General features: G+C 43.5%; 1 protein-coding gene across 1 annotated transcript in view; it reads right to left on the bottom strand.

Moving 5' to 3' along the window:
- Positions 1-18,859, bottom strand: part of LOC106562389 (protein naked cuticle homolog 1) — a 40,440-nt gene extending 21,581 nt beyond the window's left edge. Inside the window, exons 1-3 of the mRNA XM_014127253.3 lie at positions 18,645-18,859; positions 18,484-18,516; positions 18,065-18,204 (exon numbers count right to left, since the gene is read on the bottom strand). Of these exons, the coding sequence (XP_013982728.2) occupies positions 18,065-18,204; positions 18,484-18,516; positions 18,645-18,669 (198 nt within the window). The 5' untranslated portion in view covers positions 18,670-18,859. The remainder of the gene's footprint in view (positions 1-18,064; positions 18,205-18,483; positions 18,517-18,644) is intronic.
- Positions 18,860-21,872: the final 3,013 nt, after the last annotated feature.

Below are 21,872 nucleotides of genomic sequence, written 5' to 3'. Positions count from 1 at the left end.
GGGCTCTGTGATGGCTACGCTGGGCTGGTTAGGAGAGGTGGAGAGGCCTGGAAGGATGCATGCCAGTGGGCTTACCATCTTATCTCTAGTTAACTGGACAGGTCACACACAGACAGCTTGCAACACTGGGAAGGGGGAAAAAAAAGTCCTGTGATTGGAGGAGTTGTGGTGTCCAACCTCATGGATTCATGCTGGTATGTTTAGTGACATTTGGTGTGTCTGTGCAGACCAACTGCATAACATAACATTGCTGAATGTGATGCCTTTGGATCCCAGATTTAACTCTTGGGCCTGGAGAGAGAAAGTTGTGTGTGCATGAGCGCCCGTCTGCGTGAATCCAGCTCTGTTGACAGCCCCCCAGAAGACTCCTCCCCTAATGACTGGCTCTGGCTTTTATAGTCTGATTGGTGGCCAGGCCGTGTAGTCATTTTAACCAAGTCAGATTAACATTGCAAACATTGCTGGTCACATTACATCATCCACTTCAAAGGCTTCCCCCTAAAAGGCTCAGTAGAATATTAGTGGAGATTTATAGCCCTTATTTCTGTACTTCAGAAACATGCTGATTTGAGCTAATCTCCCTCCCTCCTTCCCTCTTCGTGGTTCATGTGTGAAGTTAGCCAACGCTTTAATGACCCATTTACAAAACTTTTACACCTGCAAAGATAATCTTTTACAGCTCTGCTAGCTTGCTAACCCCTTCAGCAACACACACCACTGTAACCTGCCTGTTTCTCAAGGCATAAAGCAAGGTACTTATTAGGGCTTTGAAAATATGTAACCACAGCAATTAGCTTTTATCAGGCTGTTTATCAAATGAGTTTCTCACAGAGAGGAGGAGAAAATGGCTGCTTGATCAAGGGTCTTTAAAGCTCATGTTATTCTGCGGCTGGTTCCCCCCAGCCCAGCAGCAGAGAAGGGGTTCATGGAGATACAGTAGATAGACCATATGAACTCCAGGTGGACTGCTCTCAATTCAATTCAATTCAATTCAATTCAATTCAAGGGGCTTTATTGGCATGGGAAACATGGTAACATTGCCAAAGCAAGTGAGGTAGGTAATATACAAAAGTGAAATAAACAATAAAAATGAACAGTAAACATTACTCACAGAAGATCCAAAATAATAAAGACATTACAAATGACATATGTATATATACAGTGTAACGATGTACAAATGGTTAAAGTACAAAAGGGAAAATAAATAAGCATAAATATGGGTTATATTTACAATGGTGATTGTTCTTCACTGGTTGACCTTTTCTTGTGGCAACAGGTCTCAAATCTTGCTGTGGTATTTCACCCAGTAGGTATGAGAGTTTATCAAAATCGGGTTTGTTATTGTATTATTTGTGGATCTGTGTAATCGGAGGGAATTATGTGTCTCTAAAATGGCCATACATTGGGCACAAGGTTTGGAAGTGCAGCTCAGTTTCCACCTCATTTTGTGGGCAGTGCACATAGCCTGTCTTCTCTTGAGAGCCAGGTCTGCCTACGGCGTCCTTTCTCAATAGCAAGGCTATGCTCACGGAGTCTGTACATAGTCAAAGCTTTCCTTAAGTTTGGGTCAGTCACAGTGGTCAGGTATTCTGCCACGGTGTACTCTCTGTTGAGGGCCAAATAGCATTCTAGTTTGCTCAGTTTTTTTGTTAATTCTTTCCAATGTGTCAAGTAATTATCTTTTTGTTTTCTCATGATTTGTTTGGGTCTAATTGTGTGGGGTGTGTTTGTGAGTCCCAGGACCAGCTTGTTTAGGGGACTCTTCTCCAGGTTCATCTCTCTGTAGGTGATGGCTTTGTTATGGAAGGTTTGGGAAACGCTTCCTTTTCGGTGGTTGTAGAATTGAATGACTCTTTTCTGGATTTTTATAATTAGTGGGTCTCGGCCTAATTCTGCTCTGCGTGCATTATTTGGTGTTCTACGTTGTACACAGAGGATATTTTTGCAGAATTCTGCATGCAGAGTCTCAATTTGGTGTTTGTACCATTTTGTGAATTCTTGGTTGGTGAGCGGACCCCAGACCTCACAACCATAATAGACAAGGGGTTCTATAACTGATTCAAGTATTTTTAGCCATATCCTAATTGGTATGTCGAATTTGATGTTCCTTTTGATGGCATGGAATGCCCTTCTTGCCTTGTCTCTCAGATCGTTCACAGCTTTGTGGAAGTTACCTGTGGCGCTGATGTTTAGGCCAAGGTATAGTTTGTGTGCTCTAGGGCAACAGTGTCTAGATGGAATTTGTATTTGTGGTCCTGGCAACTGGACCTTTTTTGGAACACCATTATTTTGGTCTTACTGAGATTTACTGACAGGCCCAGGTCTGGCAGAATCTGTGCAGAAGATCTAGGTGCTGCTGTAGGCCCTCCTTGGTTGGTGACAGAAGCACCAGATCATCAGCAAACAGTAGACATTTGACTTCAGATTCTAGTAGGGTGTGGCCAGGTGCTGCAGACTGTTCTAGTGCCCTCGCCAATTCGTTGATATACATGTTGAAAAGGGTGGGGCTTACGCTGCATCCCTGTGGGAAGAAATGTGTGTTATTTGCCTATTTTAACCGCACACTTGTTTGTGTACATGGATTTTATAATGTTATATGTTTTCCCCCCAACACCACTTTCCATCAATTATAGCAGACCTTCATGCCAAATTGAGTTGAAGGCTTTTTTGAAATCAACAAAGCATGAGAAGACTTTGCCTTTGTTTTGGTTTGTTTGTTTGTCAATTAGGTTGTGCAAGGTGAACACGTGGTCTGTCATATGATAATTTGGGAAAAAGCCAATTTGACATTTGCTCAGTACATTGTTTTCACTGAGGAAATGTACAAGTTTGCTGTTAATGCAGAGGATTTTCCCAAGGTATGCTGTGATGCATACCCAACAGTAGTTATTGGGGTCAAATTTGTCTCCACTTTTGTGGATTGGGGTGATCAGTCCTTGGTTCCAAATATTGGGGAAGATGCCAGAGCTAAGGATGATGTTAAAGAGTTTTAGTATAGCCAATAGTCAGTCTCAGTCACACCCCCCCCCCAAATGGCTTTATTGGCATTGGAAACATACGTTTACATTGCCAAAGCAAGTGAAATAGATGAACAGTAAATATTACACAAAAGTCTCAAAAGGAATAAAGACAATTCAAATGTCATATTATGGCTATGTACAGTGTTGTAACGATGTGAAAATAGTTCAAGTACAAAAGGGAAAAAAAATAAACATAAATATGGGTTGCATTTCCAATGGTGTTTGTTCTTCACTCTCTCGAACACATTCTCCGCCAGCCAGCCCAGCCACTATGACGAACCCTCTCTGGGAGAAAGCCTCCATTCCCAGGGGGAGCCAGGATTGGAAAGGAATGGAGACCGCTTGTCACTTGGCCTTGATTTACAGGTGGCCCAGTCTGCCAAGAGTAGCAAATCACTATGTTATAGCCCTTGTCTTTGAATACAGAGTGAAGTGAAGCACATTTCTAAAGAATGGAAGAGATGAGGGGAGAGGAGTCTTACAGGCAGCAGAGACAGTGTCACACCTCATCTCTGTCTGAGGGCTTAAAACTGTAATCACATACCTCTCACCTCCACACAGGAAATGATGGAGCTCTTTGGAAACATCTAGCTATACTGCCAAGCAGCAGCAGAGAGCGAGAGCTGTATGCGTTCCAGAGGGCTTGACACAGTGTGTCTAGGAGGTCTGGGTAATTAGTTGAAGTATCATGAGTTGGTTTAGGAGGCGGTGCTGTAGGGGTATGTGTGGGTTCAGACGCAGGTCTAACGTGCTTCAGAATGTGGGAGGGGAAGTAGAAAGTGACAGGCACTTCAGCCTCACCACAGACAGAGCACTGGGGAGATATCCAGCTAAACACACCTCTGTTCTCTACCTTGTCAGGAAATGACATCTGGGCCTACATCTGCTCTGACTGCCCTTTTTTCAATGTCCCAAGCCATTATGTAAAGGGACAATTCACAGCCACTTCCAGATAGTTGTGTCTTGTTTTTAAACCTAGGACAAAGGTGGAATAAGGTTTAGGTGAACATTTTCTAAGGCTGACATGGGAAGGAACCCAGAGACCTGGAAGACAGAGTCACCACACACACACACACACACACACTTTATTGGAGCCTATATGAGGAATTTTTCAGCCCAATCCAGACAGACACCCTCATAAGTCCACGTCATATGTAACTCTCTCATGTTGAACTTCAAACTTTACACAAACATTCTTTTTAATTACAGACAACTTCTCAACTTAGCAAATAAACACAGGGGCAGAAATAACCACTTCCAACTCCAGAGAGCACTCTGGTGCCAGTGGCAGGTTTAAGTCATAGTTTCTAGTCATAGCTCTAACCAGAATTAGTGGTCAGGGTTAGCTGTCAGTTGGTCACGATAATGAACTTTGGTGGAGCATGTTGTTCACGCTCGTGCTTGACTGAATCCCCTGCAAGCACACACACAAACAATCGCCTGCACAGCACGTGTGTGCACTACCGCACACGCACACACAGGAAAAGTTACCAGTGACAAACGAATCAGGAAACGGGAACTCAAACAGGAAGGAACAAAACAAATCTCTGAGCACCCCACTCACAGAATCCAGAACTCAGTCATTGAACCTCTCACTTTTGTTGGTTTCAAAGATCTTGGGAAATGTGTAGCATTAGCAGTGGCTTCATAATCTCAAGTGAAAGTAGCACACTGACGGCATACAGGCGGATTGGCTTTGAAGCATCAAATATGAATCGGCACAGTCAGTTTGTTCCACTTCCACCGCCTTCAGGCAACCCCTGTATTTCACTCACAGATTTCAAAATCTGTGAGGTTCCACTGATACTGCAGCAGGAAGTTAAAGCACAACCGTTTCACATAGATATCTCCCTCAGAAGGAGGAGGTGAACGACACACTGCATTTGAAACAGTATTTCCATCTGCCCCAGGTGTACCTCAGAGAGGGATGCAACTTAAGCTAGGCCCACCACAGTCCAATGTCTGGGCAGACTTCAGCTAGAAGAACACTGAAGCTTCTGGAGTGGAAATGACCCAGAAATGTTACACAGTGTTTAGTAATTATTGTTGTGCTATTAGAGTTGAAATGGTGTAGCAGAGGCAAGACAGTGAGGCTTGAGTTAACCTCTGCCTGGTGGGGAAGCCTACAGCTCAGGCCCCTGGTTGTTCCTACACACTCATCCCTGTCCCCTGAGCACTGTCATTAGCCCTCAGGAGATTCCCCCAGCTGCCCTCATCATCCACACAGTCACATGCAGACACACAGACACACCACATGCATACACAAACCAACAAAAACAACTCTGAGCAATATAATCAGAGGCCATGGATGAAGAACCAACCAGCCACGCACCTCCACAAACCAGTAGTCACAGTTAAACGCTTGACAGCCTGTGACCACTTTACATTCAGTTCCATTCAGAGTTCACACAGACCAACTCCATCTCTGGTTAAGCACTCTTCCGGTTGAGGTTCCTCTGCCTGTGTTTAGCATGAGTAATGGGTTTAAGGTTAACAGCCAGGCCAAATGGGCCTTCAGGGACTCCTCCCTGGTCGTCCTGACCCAGTGACAGGCTGTGACGTGGGGTAAAGTCCTCTCCTCTCTGGGCCTCACTCAGGCACCTGTGGAGCATAAACACACCAGAGAGCAGCGGGGAGCAGGGCCATTCCTTTACAGCTGCCCCCCCCCCCCCCACACTCCTGTCCTGTGTTTGGGCTTCACTCAACCGAAAACATCCCCTAACAGACAATCCAATGCCACCTCCAGCCCATGCCAGCTCCCTCCAGCCCAGGCCAAAAACATCCCCCAACAGGCAATCCAGGCCCAGGTAGGCAACCTCTCTCCAATCCAGGCCCAGGTAGGCAACCTCTCTCCAGGCCAGGCCCAGGGCCCCTGGGTCCCAGGCACCATGGGAAGGGCCTACATCCCACGCTGGATGTCAGGAGGCCACAATGGTCCCAGAGCTGTTTATCTATGCCCCACTTCCTCTGTTCTCGCTCTGTCTGTCACTCAGGTGACCACAGGATTCTAGTGGTCATCCTGTGTCTGAAGCAGAGAGTAACTACTCCAAGAGTTGTAGACTGGAGACCATCATTGGTGTCTCCCTGTGTCATCCTACTAATGAAAACATACAAATGTGGAAGTAGACTAAATTGGTATTTGGCAGTTACTAATCCTAAATCAACAAGTAAATAAATATGTTGAGAGAGAGTGTGCATGTGTGTGTTCTTGACTGTGTCTGTGTGTGATTGCAGTTTTACTCAGATTTATTTAAAATAAAATTATATACACACCTTTATTTAACAGTTAAGAACAAATTCTTATTTTCAATGATGGCCTAGGAACACTGCCTTGGTCAGGGGCAGAATGACAGATTTTTTTCCTTGTCAGCTCGGGGATTTGATCTTGCAACCTTTAGGTTAGTGGTCCAACGCTCAAACCACTAGGCTACCTGCCGCCCCAGATGACGATCTTGTCCTATTTATAAGAGCCATATACATGCAGCGACTGACTGCTCAGTCAAATTACTCAGTGCTTACTACCATGGGCCGGAGCACAACCCACAGGGGGACCACATAAACAAACAAGAGATAATTATTCAGGGTTTAAACGCTTAAACGCCCACTTCAGCAGAGCCTTTTAAGTGTGTGATTAAAACGGGCACTGAGCTTCACATGGAATGCTCAGCGGAACCCAACGCCACCACAGGAGTTTCTTTCCCGCTCAATCTCTCCCTCCCCCTCTCCCACTCAGTCTATACATGGTCCTGCCTCACACGCTCCATCTTTACCAATTCTTCCTGTCCCATATAACATCCATTACTACCAACAGTCTCTGTGACCATCCCTTTTCAATCAGCCAGTGTAAAAAAAAAAAAAAAAACACTCTTTTGTAAAGCAGGAAGTGCAAACTTGTAGTATGAGTTTAAAATGCTTCTAAAGTTTGTCATTTCCAATTTGAAATTTCAGACTTGATTTTCCCTAATGAAAAATGTATCAACTCATAAAAAAAAACATTAATTATAATCCACATTTAATTTTGCTGCAGGATTATTTTCCTGCTGTAGGAAACTGGCTCAAAATAAGATCCTACATCTGTATTTGCTTTCTAGATCGTTGTTCTGTGTCTGATGCATCCACACATCAAAAGGATAACGAGAAGCGAGCATCTCATCTCAGCGTGATGATGTCAGCGTGATTAGCTCTATATTTAGATGGATAATCTGCTAATTAGGCCTTTCACTGATACTTAATATGCACACACTCATCAATTCGATAAGCCATCTCAAAACCGGAAGCTATAAACTCTGTCACAAAACAAAGGCAAAGGGAGAGTCAAAGAGAAAAAAAAAAAATCAATCTGTGGTCCGTAGTGTTAAAATTACACAAAAAAAGTAGCTCTTCTAGCATACAAACAACTCCTACTGAAAGCCAAGCATCATAAGAGAAGAGAGAGGAGAAGAGAAACACTTCCAATTGATCCTGGGATATCTGTAGCTCCACAGTGAGCAGATATTTGGGGAAACAAAGCTCAAATCTCAGCTGCTAATCCCTGGGGATTCAGAGCACATTCCAGGGACTGCTTTGATCTCCTGAGTGCATCCGGACAGCCCATCCCAGACACACGGCATCCTCATACACAAACGTATCATGCCGTCTCCCTGCACACACCCATACCTCACATGCTCAATCACAATTTTTACACATTCACACATATAAAGAATCAGATCAAAACATCACACAGACATGGAACCCAACAATAAACAGAGACAAAAATCAACAATGGAACAATATTGTGAAGATACTCAACCTAAAATGAATGGAGGAGAACCGTGTGAGATGTAGCACAGGAGTATCACAACACACAACAGAAAGTTGTAAACAACAGGGCCAACAGATCTAATGTCTGTGTATCAATACTTTTACCTCATTTAGTATATCATTATCATCTCCTTTCACCGAAACCATTTCCGGCAGTCCCATTCACAACACCCAATGAGGGTTATCCGCTTCACATTGTCACATAGGGTGAAATTCCTCCAGCTATGTAATCTGTGACACACGATCCGGGAAGTGACATTAATACCACCTGTGTCTCCTCTCCCTCCCAGTCCCCCAGATACGTAAACGACAACCCAAGACTTCCTCTCCTCTATTCTCATTGTAATAACAGAGCCAGGTGCATGTCCCCCTAGTCCCCAGCCCTCTCCCCAAAGGCAAACGCTTTCTTTTCTTAGACCACAACTCCAAACTTCTCCCAGCCTCTTCAAAGACCAACAACAGGCCTGTCCTCCCAGGGGGTGTGGAGGGGTACGGCCTGGTGGGAGAGGGGCACATGACATACTGTCACGCACAGCACATAGGGGGACAGCTGGTGGGAACAGCACAGGCATGGGGAGAGGACAGAAAGCGAGAGAGAGGACAGAAAGCGAGAGAGAGGACAGAAAGCGAGAGAGAAGACAGAAAGCGAGGAGTAAGCATTTGAAAGGTGCATTCAGCACTGAGACAAGGACCCTGTGCTTTTGTGAAGACAATAAAAAAAACACAGGAGAAGTAAGAAAAGAAGCTAGGTCACAGAACTGCCATGTCTTTTATCCGACTCAGAGGCTGAGGGTAGCACATTTAAAAGCTTTACTTCAAAAATCAGAGCGCTGGCACCCAGTGAGAAACACGGGGATGTGGGCAGAAGTTCTACTCTGTGATTCATTTCAGAATGCTATTAGTTGTCAGATGTACCTTAAGATATTTTGTCCCAGTTTTGTATGGGTTTAGAACCTAAATCTTAGATGGAAGGTTTTGAAAAATGTGCTTTGGAATTGTCAGTCCAGAGCAGGGGTTTGGCAACTCCAGCAGTAGCATCACTGGGGCCTCCTTTTACTACACAGAGGGTTAGGCCTCATATATATATATAAATAAATATAACGTCCCTGGCCCACTTCAAATGCAGTCTAATTTCATCAGCAACAACCAGGCAAGGCCACAGGGTAAACACAAGAAACAGATGGATGGAGCCTGAGAGGGAAAATGGGAGAGGTGGAGAGGAGAGAGCTGAGATGGGGGGAGGGGGCTTAAGGGAGGATGAAAGTTACTGGCAAGGGTGTGGGGGAAAATGCGTTAACAAATCATCAAATTAAATCTTTGCAATTTGCTTTCAGCACATTGCAAATTCCCCAGACAGACCACTGGCTTAGGGAACAACTCACAACACTGCCTGAGGAGAACCGGAGAAGACAGGGGAGGGCAGTAGACCTTCAACACCTGGGCTTAGAGACTTCTTAAGACCCAACAAACCAGACAGGCATTGGAACTGCCAAATCATAAACTGTTGACTTCTCTACTTCTTCTTAATAATCTAGATTACAAACCTTTATAGGAGATATAAAAACAGCATAGTAAAAAACAAAAACTGTACTTAGAGTCAAAATTAAAGCTGGAATCCTTAGTGGTGAAACTAACACATCTGTTCGGGATAACACAACAAAGAACAAACCGTTTTTTCCCCCTCAGACATTATTGCACGCGCGATAATGAGACAAGGATTAAGTACTGCAATTTTTTTCCCCAAACTGCTCATTTCATTTGGATGCTGCTCACCTCCATTTGTCAACCAAACAAAAAACAATAACAAAGGAACTGGGGCAAACAGTGGCGCTGTTTCCCCTAAAGTGGATTCTATATTTAAAGAGAAAATGTACCCAGCTCACCTGTTGTGGACCTCACATGACAATACCAGCTGTTCTTACTGCTCAGTTCCACATAAAATAACTCTGTTAACTTACATTTTGATTTTAAAGTGAGTTTAAAATGATCTATATGCACTAAATCTATATGCAAGAAAACTTTTCTTGACTCTAGAGTCTTTCCTCTCCCTACCACATAACATAACTCAATGCATATATTTTTTTATTTATTTATTTTATTTCACCTTTATTTAACCAGGTAGGCAAGTTGAGAACAAGTTCTCATTTACAATTGCGACCTGGCCAAGATAAAGCAAAGCAGTTCGACAACATACAAAAACACAGAGTTACACATGGAGTAAAACAACATACAATCAATGATGCAGTAGAATAAAAAAAATTAAAATAAAAAAAAATAATAATAAAAAAAATAAGACTATATACAATGTGAGCAAATGATGTGAGATAAGGGAGGTAAAGGCAAAAAAAATGCCATGGTGGCAAAGTAAATAAAGTATAGCAAGAAAAACACTGGAATGGTAGATTTGTAGTTTGAAGAAAGTTCAAAGATAAAATATAAATAATATGGTGCAAAGGAGCAAAATAAATAAAATAAATAAATACAGTAGGGGAAGAGGTAGTAGTTTGGGCTAAATTATAGATGGGCTATGTACAGGTGCAGTGATCTGTGAGCTGCTCTGACAGCTGGTGCTTAAAGCTAGTGAGGGAGATAAGTGTTTCCAGTTTCAGAGATTTTTGTAGTTCGTTCCAGTCATTGGCAGCAGAGAACTGGAAGGAGAGACGACCAAAGGAGGAGTTGGCTTTAGGGGTGACCAGAGAGATATACCTGCTGGAGCGCGTGCTACAGGTAGGTGCTGCTATGGTGACCAGTGAGCGGAGATAAGGGGGGACTTTACCTAGCAGAGTCTTGTAGATGACCTGGAGCCAATGTGTTTGGCGACGATTATGAAGCGAAGGCCAGCCAACGAGAGCGTACAGGTCGCAGTGGTGGGTAGTATATGGGGCTTTGGTGACAAAACGGATGGCACTGTGATAGACTGCATCCAGCTTGTTGAGTAGGGTATTGGAAGCTATTTTGTAAATGACATCGCCGAAGTCGAGGATTGGTAGGATGGTCAGTTTTACGAGGGTATGTTTGGCAGCATGAGTGAAGGATGCTTTGTTGCGAAATAGGAAGCCAATTCGAGATTTCACTTTGGATTGGAGATGATTGATGTGAGTCTGGAAGGAGAGTTTACAGTCTAACCAGACACCTAGGTATTTGTAGTTGTCCACAAATTCTAAGTTAGAACCGTCCAGAGAAGTGATGCTGGACAGGCGGGCAGGTGCAGGCAGCGATCGGTTGAAGAGCATGCATTTAGTTTTATTTGTGTTTAGGAGCAGTTGGAGAACACGGAAGGAGAGTTGAATGGCATTGAAGCTCGTCTGGAGGGTTGTTAACACAGTGTCCAAAGAAGGGCCAGAAGTGTACAGAATGGTGTCGTCTGCGTAGAGGTGGATCAGAGATTCACCAGCAGCAAGAGCGACATCATTTATGTATACAGAGAAAAGAGTTGGCCCAAGAATTGAACCCTGTGGTACCCCCATAGAGACTGCCAGAGGTCCAGACAGTAGGCCCTCCGATTTGACACACTGAACTCTGTCAGAGAAGTAGTTGGTGAACCAGGCGACGCAATCGTTTGAGAAACCAAGGCTACTGAGTCTGCCGATGAGGATGTGGTGATTAACAGAGTCAAAAGCTTTGGCCAGGTCAATGAATACGGCAGCACAGTAATGTTTCTTATCGATGGCGGTTACGATGTCGTTTAGGACCTTGAGCGTGGCTGAGGTGCACCCATGACCAGCTCTGAAACCAGATTGCATAGCGGAGAGGGTGCGGTGGGATTCGAAATGGTCGGTAATCTGTTTGTTGACTTGGCTTTCGAAGACCTTAGAAAGGCAGGGTAGGATGGATATAGGTCTGTAGCAATTTGGGTCAAGAGTGTCACCTCCTTTGAAGAGGGGGATGACAGCAGCTGCTTTCCAATCTATGGGAATCTCAGACGACACGAAAGAGAGGTTGAACAGGCTAGTAATAGGGGTTGCAATAATTTCGGCAGATAATTTTAGAAAGAAAGGGTCCAGATTGTCAAGCCCAGCTGATTTGTAGGGGTCCAGATTTTGCAGCTCTTTCAGAACATCAGCTGAATGGATTTGGGAGAAGGAGAAATGGGGGAGGCTTGGGCGAGTTGCTGTGGGGGGTGCAGTGCTGTTGAATGCAGTAGGGGTAGTTAGGTGGAAAGCATGGCCAGCCGTAGAAAAATGCTTATTGAAATTCTCAATTATAGTGGGCTTATCGGTGGTGACAGAGTTTCCTATCCTCAGTGCAGTGGGCAGTTGGGAGGAGGTGTTCTTATTCTCCATGGACTTTACAATGTCCCAGAACTTTTTAGAGTTGGAGTTGCACGAAGCGAATTTCTTTTTGAAAAAGCTAGCCTTGGCGTTTCTAACTGCCTGTGTGTATTGGTTTCTAACTTCCCTAAAAAGTTGCATATCGCGGGGGCAGTTCGATGCTAATGCAGAACGCCACAGGATATTTTTGTGTTGGTTAAGGGCAGTCAGGTCTGGGGAGAACCAAGGGCTATATCTGTTCCTGGTTCTAAATTTCTTGAAAGGGGCATGCTTATTTAAGATGGTGAGGAAGGCATTTTTAAAAAATAACCAGGCATCCTCTACTGACGGGATGAGGTCAATATCCTTCCAGGATACCAGGGCCAGGTCGATTAGAAAGGCTTGCTCGTTGAAATGTTTCAGGGAGCGTTTGACAGTGATGAGTGGAGGTCGTTTGACCGCTGACCCATTACGGGTGCAGGCAATGAGGCAGTGATCGCTGAGATCTTGGTTGAAAACAGCAGAGGTGTATTTAGAGGGCACGTTGGTTAGGATGATATCTATGAGGGTGCCAGTGTTTGCGGCTTTGGGGTTGTACCTGGTGGGTTCATTAATAATTTGTGTGAGATTGAGGGCATCAAGCTTGGATTGTAGGATGGCTGGGGTGTTAAGCATGTCCCAGTTTAGGTCACCTAGTAGCACGAGCTCTGAAGATAGATGGGGGGCAATCAGTTCACATATGGTGTCCAGAGCACAACTAGGGGCCGAGGGGGGTCTATAGCAGGCGGCAACGGTGAGAGACTTGTTTTTGGAGAGGTGGATTTTTAAAATTAGAAGTTCAAATTGTTTGGGTACAGACCTGGATAGCAGGACAGAACTCTGCAGGCTATCTCTGCAGTAGATTGCAACACCGCCCCCTTTGGTCGTTCTATCTTGTCTGAAAACGTTGTAGTTAGGGATGAAGATTTCAGAGTTTTTGGTGGACTTCCTAAGCCAAGATTCAGACACAGCTAGGACATCCGGGTTGGCGGAGTGTGCTAAAGCAGTGAATAAAACAAACTTAGGGAGGAGGCTTCTAATGTTAACATGCATGAAACCAAGGTTATTACGGTTACAGAAGTCATCAAAAGAGAGCGCCTGGGGAGTAGGAGTGGAGCCAGGCACTGCAGGGCCTGGATTCACCTCTACATCCCCAGAGGAGCAGAGAAGAATAAGTATGAGGGTACGGCTAAAAGCTATAAGAATTGGTCGTCTGTGACGTCCAGAATAGAGAGAAAAAGGAGCAGGTTTCTGGGGGCGATAAAATAGCTTCAAGGTATAATGTACAGACAAAGGTATGGTGGGATGTGAGTACAGAGGAGGTAAACCTAGGCATTTAGTGATAGTGAGAGAGATATTGTCTCTAGAAACATCATTGAAACCAGAAGATGTCATAGCATGTGTGGGTGGAGGAACTGAGGTTGGATAAGGTATAATGAGCAGGGCTAGAGGCTCTACAGTGAAATAAGCCAATAAACACTAACCAGAACAGCAATGGAGAAGGCATATTGACATTAAGGAGAGGCATGCTTAGCCGAGTGATCAAAGGGTCCAGTGAGATTCAGACAGCTAGCCGGGCCATAGGTAGCAAGCTGGTGGAAGATGGGAGGGAGGTCTGTTTTTAGCCAGCTCGTGCGTTTCCGTCTGTGGGTTAGTGGGGTTCCGTGTGGAAGGGGGGACCTCGGGCAGATAACGTCGGTGGTCCAGTCGTGAAGACCCGATGGGGCTCCGGATCGGCAGTAAAACGGGTCAGGATAGGTGAGTTGTAGCCCAGGAGACACTTCAGCTGGCTAGCTCAGGAATAGCCCAGGAGTGGCTGACGGAACTCTTCAGCTGGCTAGCTGGCTAGCTCCGTAATAATGTGTGTTATATCCGTGACCGACGTTGCCAATAGTCACTCAGGTAGCAGCTAGTTAGCTGCAAGATCCAGGTGTAAATGTCCAGAGCCTGCGGTAGAAATCGGGGAAAGGAGAGAGAATAGGTCCGGTATGCTCTGGTCTGAGTCGCGCTGTACAAAAACTGGCGATAGCTTTTCGAGCTAATGGATAGCTGAGGACAGCTAACCGTGGCTAGCTGAACTTCAACGTTAGCCAGTGAAAATGGCTAACCTCTTGCTAGCTTCTGTTGTGGAATTCAGATGAGGTAAATAATACTTTCTTTTTTTAAATTGGTGAGGCGGGTTGCAGGAGAGTGCTTTGAGGTTGAGTTTTTAGAATTAAAAAAGAATATATATATATATAAAAAGATAAGTGAAGAAAAAAAAAGAAAAAATATGTAAATATATAAATACACGGGACACGACAAGAGGAGGGTAGAGGACGTCTGAACTGCTACGCCATCTTGGGGGCCATATATACCTCAACCAATGATAACAACCTTGCTAATGTAATCAGCTCAACAAAACAAACATGTTCCATAAATGGGCATTTCATTTTAATGGAGGTAGACTATGGCAGTAATCCCCTCTCTCCTTTCAAGAATATGATAGTTTGGTTTGGGAGGTTTCAGATCAAAAGGATTCCAGTCTCAGACTCCCCGCTGCTGCCACCATCTGACCCACATTCTCCTGGACCCCAGTTCAGCCGGGAGGCAAAAAGAACACGGCCTATAAAGTATATGTATCCTATACAACATGGGCCGCTTTTAAAGGCTAAGAGGGTTGTTTGCATTGCATTCTCACCTAGCTAAGGATTTAGCCCTTTTTCATTTGACAATACTATGGGGTTAGGGTATTTAACTACGACTTATGGAAAGCAGTAACTTCCACAAACTTCCTGTGAAGATTTGTAATGCTAATGCTTCATGATAAGTTATAGATCATTTATAAGACATTTGCTAGTTAATCTCACAATTTAGAAAAATGTACTGTAATTTCAAGCATTGTCATACTTAAGTGTTTTAAAATCTAAAAAAATGGAATAAATCTAAAATGACAAATGGTCCCTAAAATAAAAAACATGAAATGCCATGTCAAAGCATGCAAACAAAACATGAAAAACATTACATTGAAATATTCAAGTTCTAAAGACCACTTTGTTGAAGGGAAAAAAACAAAGGGAAAAGCATCCAAATAAATATTGATGTCAGGAACAATTTTCGTCCTATTTCTATTCATTTTCCCGCAGCGCTGTGAAAGCCATTAGGCACATAGAATTTAATAATTTATAAAACAGAAAACCCTGCGAGCCCAAATTGTTCAAAACCATCCTACTTTTTCAGTGGGGTTCCTTTTCCATCCTGGCCAAATATCACTTCACACCATCTGGCGAATTAAAAAAATGCTCCACAAAACAATCCCACCCTTTCACATGTATCCCACAATGCCCTCTGGTGAGTGTGCTGAACTGAAGAGGGCCCACGGATACCCTAACTGTGCCCAGAGGGCTGCTACACTACACGGAACAGAACACCGAACCCCTTCCTACCCCGATGATGATGTCATAAGGAGGGTCCGATTACAATATGAAGATGTTTATTAGAGGCCTGACAGCATGTCAGGCTTAGTGGCTTTGACACCATGTGCGTGCAACAAGCAGACCTGAGGCTGACCCCATCACGGCACTCAGTGCTACACTTGATCACTCGCACGTCAATACAAACTGGGCATAAGTCATAAAAATCTCAGCCCGCTGCTTTTCTCGTCAACCTCCCTGGGCTAACAGAGCCTCACACCTTCACAGCCCGCCGACCAATGTGCTGCTATTAAAAACACCTCACGGCAGGGATAGAGAAAACAACTGTGTACTTTAGACAGGTTGGACTTTGATCAAGATATTTTGACAGCGTGCATGAGGCCGATTGTCACTCCCTGAAGGAGTCCTTGACTTGGCTCCTCACCAGCATATCCCTGTGTCTTCCTCATACCAGAGACATTTAAATGAAATGAACCAGACTGGTCTGGTATGCGCTGCTATCGGTCACTTCCTTATGATAATGACATGATAAATCAGAAGAAGCAAAGCAAAAAGAGGCATATGCCATCACATAAAAGATTCAGTTTAGATATATTCCTTTCTGTGCATTGCCAAAGTTTCAAAGTGCTGGGTAACAAATGCTTGGGATAATCCAACCAGAGAAACAACGGCAAACACCTCTTGTTCAGTTAACACAAGGCTTTTCATGCACACAAGCATGAGCAGGTCAATAGAAATGCAATGTCCATGAAATAGTGTGACAGTGAATGCATGATTCTCATTGAATGCAACTTTAGCATGAAATGTAGCATGTAAACATCCCAATGATGGTATGTCTGTGGTCACAACATGATGGCCACATTGCTGGACAGAGTGTATTAGCTGCCCTCTGTTCCAGTGGGCTGAGTGAGCTCAGTAGCTGAGAAGTGGAAAACTCCCGGTGAGCCCTCAATCCTCAAAAATGCTGCATTTGAGACGTGAGCATCCCTAACCAAAGAGGCTTACACCCGGTTCCTCTGAAGCTTTTCTCCTCTCGACAACACAGGTTACGTCCCAAATGGCACCCTATTCCCTATATAGTACACTACTTTTGATTAGAGCCCTAGTCCCTATATAGTACACTACTTTTGATTAGAGCCCTAGTCCCTATATAGTGCACTACTTTTGACCAGAGGGCTCTGGTTAAAAGTAGTGCACTATATAGGGAATCAGGTACCATTTGGGATGCACCCACTGTGTTTACCGGGATGACAAATCTGAAACAGACATGACCTCCACCACCTCTACCCCAGCCTTACAATGCAGCCCTGTCACCAGTCTGTCAGACTGCAATGCTTTCAACTCAGCCGTGATCTATTACCTAGAGTATAAACTTTAGCAGCATCTGTTCTTGGTGGTGTGACACATTTGTTCCCATGCACCAAAAGTGTCTGATGATTAGACAGTTACCAAAGCAAGCAGTGTGTAGCAAGCCAGGGCTCCTTTTGTAAAAAGTTGTATTAACATATGCTGTTTTGTACTGTATGTTGAAACAGACATGGCTGAAAGACTGAAAAGTGGTGTGGGAAAGATATTTGTTAATAGAGAGGTTTAAACACAAGCCTACAAAGTTTTCACTCTTAAATATTTGGTCCATCAAGTGTGTACTGTCAACAGCCATGTCATTGTGTTAACATGTCACACTTTCATTTTCCAGAATCACAAAACATCCTTAACTGTTTACAATGGGAATGAAATTAACACACTGATAAGAATGATGAAGTTCGTGCACACGGAATTTTAAATAGCAGCTTTTACCTTGCCACACCTGCATGAGACTTCTAATGTGCCACTGCATTCAATAATTTCCATGTGTCTGGATGAGAGAGTCAAGAATGTCTATCTATGTTGCCTAGCCAACAAAGCAAATAATGATTATCTAAACAAAACAAAAAAATACATATGCTGACTATCTCTATGATGTCAGCTTTATATTATAATTTTCAATTTTTTTATTGATATTATTAGTCTGACCTATAACTTTCCCTCAACTAGCCTATAACTAAACACACTGCTACTTTCTTTTTACAACATTTCTGGTTTTCTTTTCAACTTCTGCATAATGCACAGAATACATATTAATAAGCAAAATTGCTTGAGAATGTCATTGAATAGGTCTATGTCAGAAGCTGACTTTTTGCTTTACGAGTGTTTGAAGAAAAATTAAGCAGGCAACATCTGAAGACTTGTAGGATATTTATCAGGTATTGTCATTCCATTGGTGTACTGCAATAAGGTTACCGAGAATCAAATTTTGTGTGTGTGTGTATATATATATATTTTTTTTTTATTATTTTTTTTTTTACTTAATTTGAAACAATCGATAAATTCAGTTAAACCTTAGAGACTACAATTTATCCCAGTAAAAATAAATTGCAGCCTTGGCTAAACCTCGAAAGGGAAGCTAAGAAAGTTAGGACCCTACAGGCTTCATTGTAACAAACAGATTAACAATCTTGTTTTTGAAATCATAATAATTTATTGAAACATTTATTTAACTTACCGGAGTAGACAAGCCGCATTTATTCGTGTGGTGACAGTCCTGTTGCTCAAGCCGCGAGCCCGTGCAATAGTATTTCTGTTTCACGAGCCAATCGTCAATTCCCTTCCTTGCCAAACAGGCATTAACTACAAAACTGTCGCCTGAAATCAACAAACAATGTACATTATTACAATGTAAACAACATGTTACGGTTAGGTTACAATGTAACATATTTCTTCAGCATTGTGGTTTTTTTCCTAACTTTTCTTGAATGATAGCAGACTGTCTGATGTTGTTAACGAGTCGGTCATTATTGGTGCATGGATAAATGGGATGATAGACTGGAAATACTTTTAACAATGTATATTTTAAACAAATATAATAAAATATAGACAACAAATGTATAGCCTGTCCTAAGTGTAGGCCTATTGGCTACTCACCCTCCGGACTTTCCCTCGGTTTACAAATCGCAGCTTTTCGGGACAATTGTCGAGAGAAACAGAGAACATAAAGATAGGCATTACTCGAAAGTATTACCGCAAGTGAGCATTCAAAATCAACGATTAGGGGTGACATGTTTCGGTAAAACATCGTATCTTACCATGTTTCGAGTGAAGTTTACCCATTTCTCTGCATTGAGTTGGGATTGAAAACCATCAAATGTATTTATAATCCAGAAATCTGCGATATCCAGACGATACAAGAAGCGTCCGTAAAGAAAGCAGCAGGCTGCACTCAGTACATCCTACGGCAACAGCGCCACACCAGCCTTTGATCCGAAGAAAGCTCCCCCTTCGTCTCCCTTCCAAGCGTAAAGGAGGCGGTTACCAAAACCCGCACTTCTACCGCTGAATGAACATGATTGACACCTCGCCCAAGATTAGACGACTTGCAGGCAGGCCCTCTTCTGTTTTATTGGACGAAGGCGGCACATGAGAGCCAGCCGAGACTCTTTCGGAGTTTCCAAATATGAAAAGAGCAGTAATGCAGCAGCCCCCGTAACCACTACCACCATTCCCAGCCAGCCAAGTAGGCGCAGTGGTCGTAGAGCAGCGAAATAGGGCTTAAAAGGATATTTCGCAGGACGATAAAAAATTATGAATAAAAACATGTCTTTGATTGATAGACATGCAAACATAATATTTTATTAATCATATAAACTTTGGGTTAATTGCTTCCTATAATAACTTGTTTACAAATATTTTTCTCATAGTTCACACTGTGGGAGAGAGTCCTGAATAAACAAAAACGAATATTTATAGAATACAATGTATAATATTTATGGCACTTATAGAACACTTTAAAATTCCAGTTTTAAAACTAAAATAAACACAAGACAAACTAATTTGGGGCATACATTTGATAAACCATAAATGCCCTTCAGACATTTTACAACATACTGTATGAGCCTGTTGACAGGAAAGTTTGTGTCTCTATCAAGACACATTGCATTTTCTAATGTGTATAATACTAGCTACATTTCAAATCTCATGAAGTCCCATACAACTTTGAGACTTGTACAAGGTCTTACAAAAAAAAAGCCAATTATTGGTTTAACAAAAAAAGTGCACAATTTCACAGGATGGCCCACGTGGCCCAAGTGTAATGGCCCCTAAATTATCCCGGGCCTCTATAACAGTCAAGGCTATGTTTAAGTTTACAGGCCTGGTCAGCCTCCTGCAGCAGTTTAGATCTACCAAGCCAGGCAGCCACCTGCACCACCAACCCACATGCACGGACAGTGTGCGAATTACAGGGGGGCTCAGACCCCCGAATGAGACATGAGCTCCCCTAAATGCAACAAAAGTGAAACTTTGGGGGGTCTCTAATTGAACCATTCTCCTATTTGTTTAAAATGCTATTTTGTACTGATACAGTGGTAAATATGAAATATAAAGCTTATTCCAAATGAAACCAACACCCCAGTCATGGTTTAAACAAGTGACAGTTGGTTCAGGTTCTTTCGATCACATTCACCTTTCTACTCCCCCTGTCTGTCTGTCTCCAGCTTTCACAAGCATACTTGCAACATTGTTTCAACTGGGCCCTCACAGTTTCCATGCAGATGAGCTCGGGACAGACACAGCTGTATTTGAGTCCCGTATTTCAGCCCCTTTTCAGGAGTCCAACTTTTTTTATATAAAAAATACCAATTTGTCAGCAAGACACATCAATTAATTTAGGCTACAAGAGTGTAGATCTGATGACAATCGCAGAAGGTCATCATGCTACACTTTATGGTGTTTTGGAACATATGTCGCTTTCCATTCACCCAATGGCTGGTGCACAGTGCACTGTTTGGTAGCTGGAATTATTTTGGAGTGGACGAATGTGCACAGGTAGCCTACTTTTTGAAGTAATTTGTTTGACAATCAGATAAAAATCTCACGACTGGTTTTTGTTCATGCCACATTAAAAGATAATACATGTTTACTGTTAAAATACATGTCTTTACTATTAGGCCTATTACATTTTTACTGCACGACACAAATAGGAAGTCCCATGAAAAAAAGAGACCCCCGAATTTAACAGTATAATTCGCACTCTGTGCCTGGGTGTACAGCTCCACGGCCTGCTCTCTGTTAGTCCTTCCCTGGGGCTCAAGACTCCAGGCCTGGCTTGCACTCTGCTGGTCCTACCCTGAATTTCTTACATTTATTTAACCTTTATTTAACTAGGCAAGTCAGTTAAGAACAAATTCTTATTTACAATGACAGCCTACCAGGGAACAGTGGGTTAACTGCCTTGTTCAGAGGCAGAATGACAGATTCTTTTTTAAATTGGGGATTTGATCCAGCCACCGTTCAGTTACTGGCCCAACGCTCTAACCACTAGGATACCTCCAGCCCCAAAGGCTCCAGGCCATGCTCCAGGCCATGCTCCATTAGCAGTGTCTGCCTCTGACAGGCCCTGGGCCCTGCAGCAGCGGATAAAATCACTGGCACCGGGGCCTCCACCAAAATCTTAACTGCTGGCAGTAGCCGCAAAACCACTCCAGTCGACTGCCTGCCTCTCAGACACGGTTCAGCAAGACCAAAGAGTGTAGTTTCTGAATCAGCCAGACCGGAGTCTGTAGATCTGGCTGGATAAGAGTTGGTAGAGTGAGTTATGACACTGTGGAGTACATGTTAGAGGAAGGGGGCCTTCTCTCTCTCCTTCACTGGAAACCTGTGGTCTCTCTCTGTGGTCTCTCTTGCTCGCTCTGTCTCTGTCTCTCTCTCTTTGTCTCTCACCCTCCCCCTTTATCTGTATTCAGCTGCAGTCAAGCCTGAAAACACTCGTGGGAGCAGGTCCATGTGGGAGGTCTGGTCTCAATGTGTGGTGTGGTGGCGGTATGGTACTCTGAGCACTATACCAGCTACCTGCACAGGAAGTCTGCTAAAGTAGTGCACTGAGAGAAACTTTACTGTGGTTTCATTTAAGTTAAAGCAAGTGGGATGTTTTTTGAAGGGGAGGTCATGCTCAATAATCTAATCTCCTCACACTTTTCTGGGGGATTTCCGCTTCTTGGAGGATTCAAATGTACATACAGTGGAAGCAGCAAGCTTGTCCCTGACACCAGCCACCACAGACCCCATCCAAGTGCATTTCCACTAAACAGAGGTTTTCCGCATCCTGAGTCTATCATCACGTTGTACCAGAGGAATCAGGCCTCTCTCTTTGAACTCTTCTGCCAAAGACACGCAGATGAGCTTGTTATTATAGCCGCTCGGCTCACTTGCGTTTGCTGGGAACCAAGGCCTGTCCCTCTGACACACTTCCTGTTCTTTGAAGAGGCCAACGGAGAGATGGCTTTGCGTCCCGATTTCCGAGCCTGGCGCTTTGATGC

Source organism: Salmo salar, chromosome 11, assembly GCF_965601325.2.
Source record: "Salmo salar chromosome 11, fSalSal1, whole genome shotgun sequence".
NCBI lineage: Eukaryota > Metazoa > Chordata > Actinopteri > Salmoniformes > Salmonidae > Salmo > Salmo salar.
This window is presented reverse-complemented; position numbering and strand designations above follow the sequence as displayed.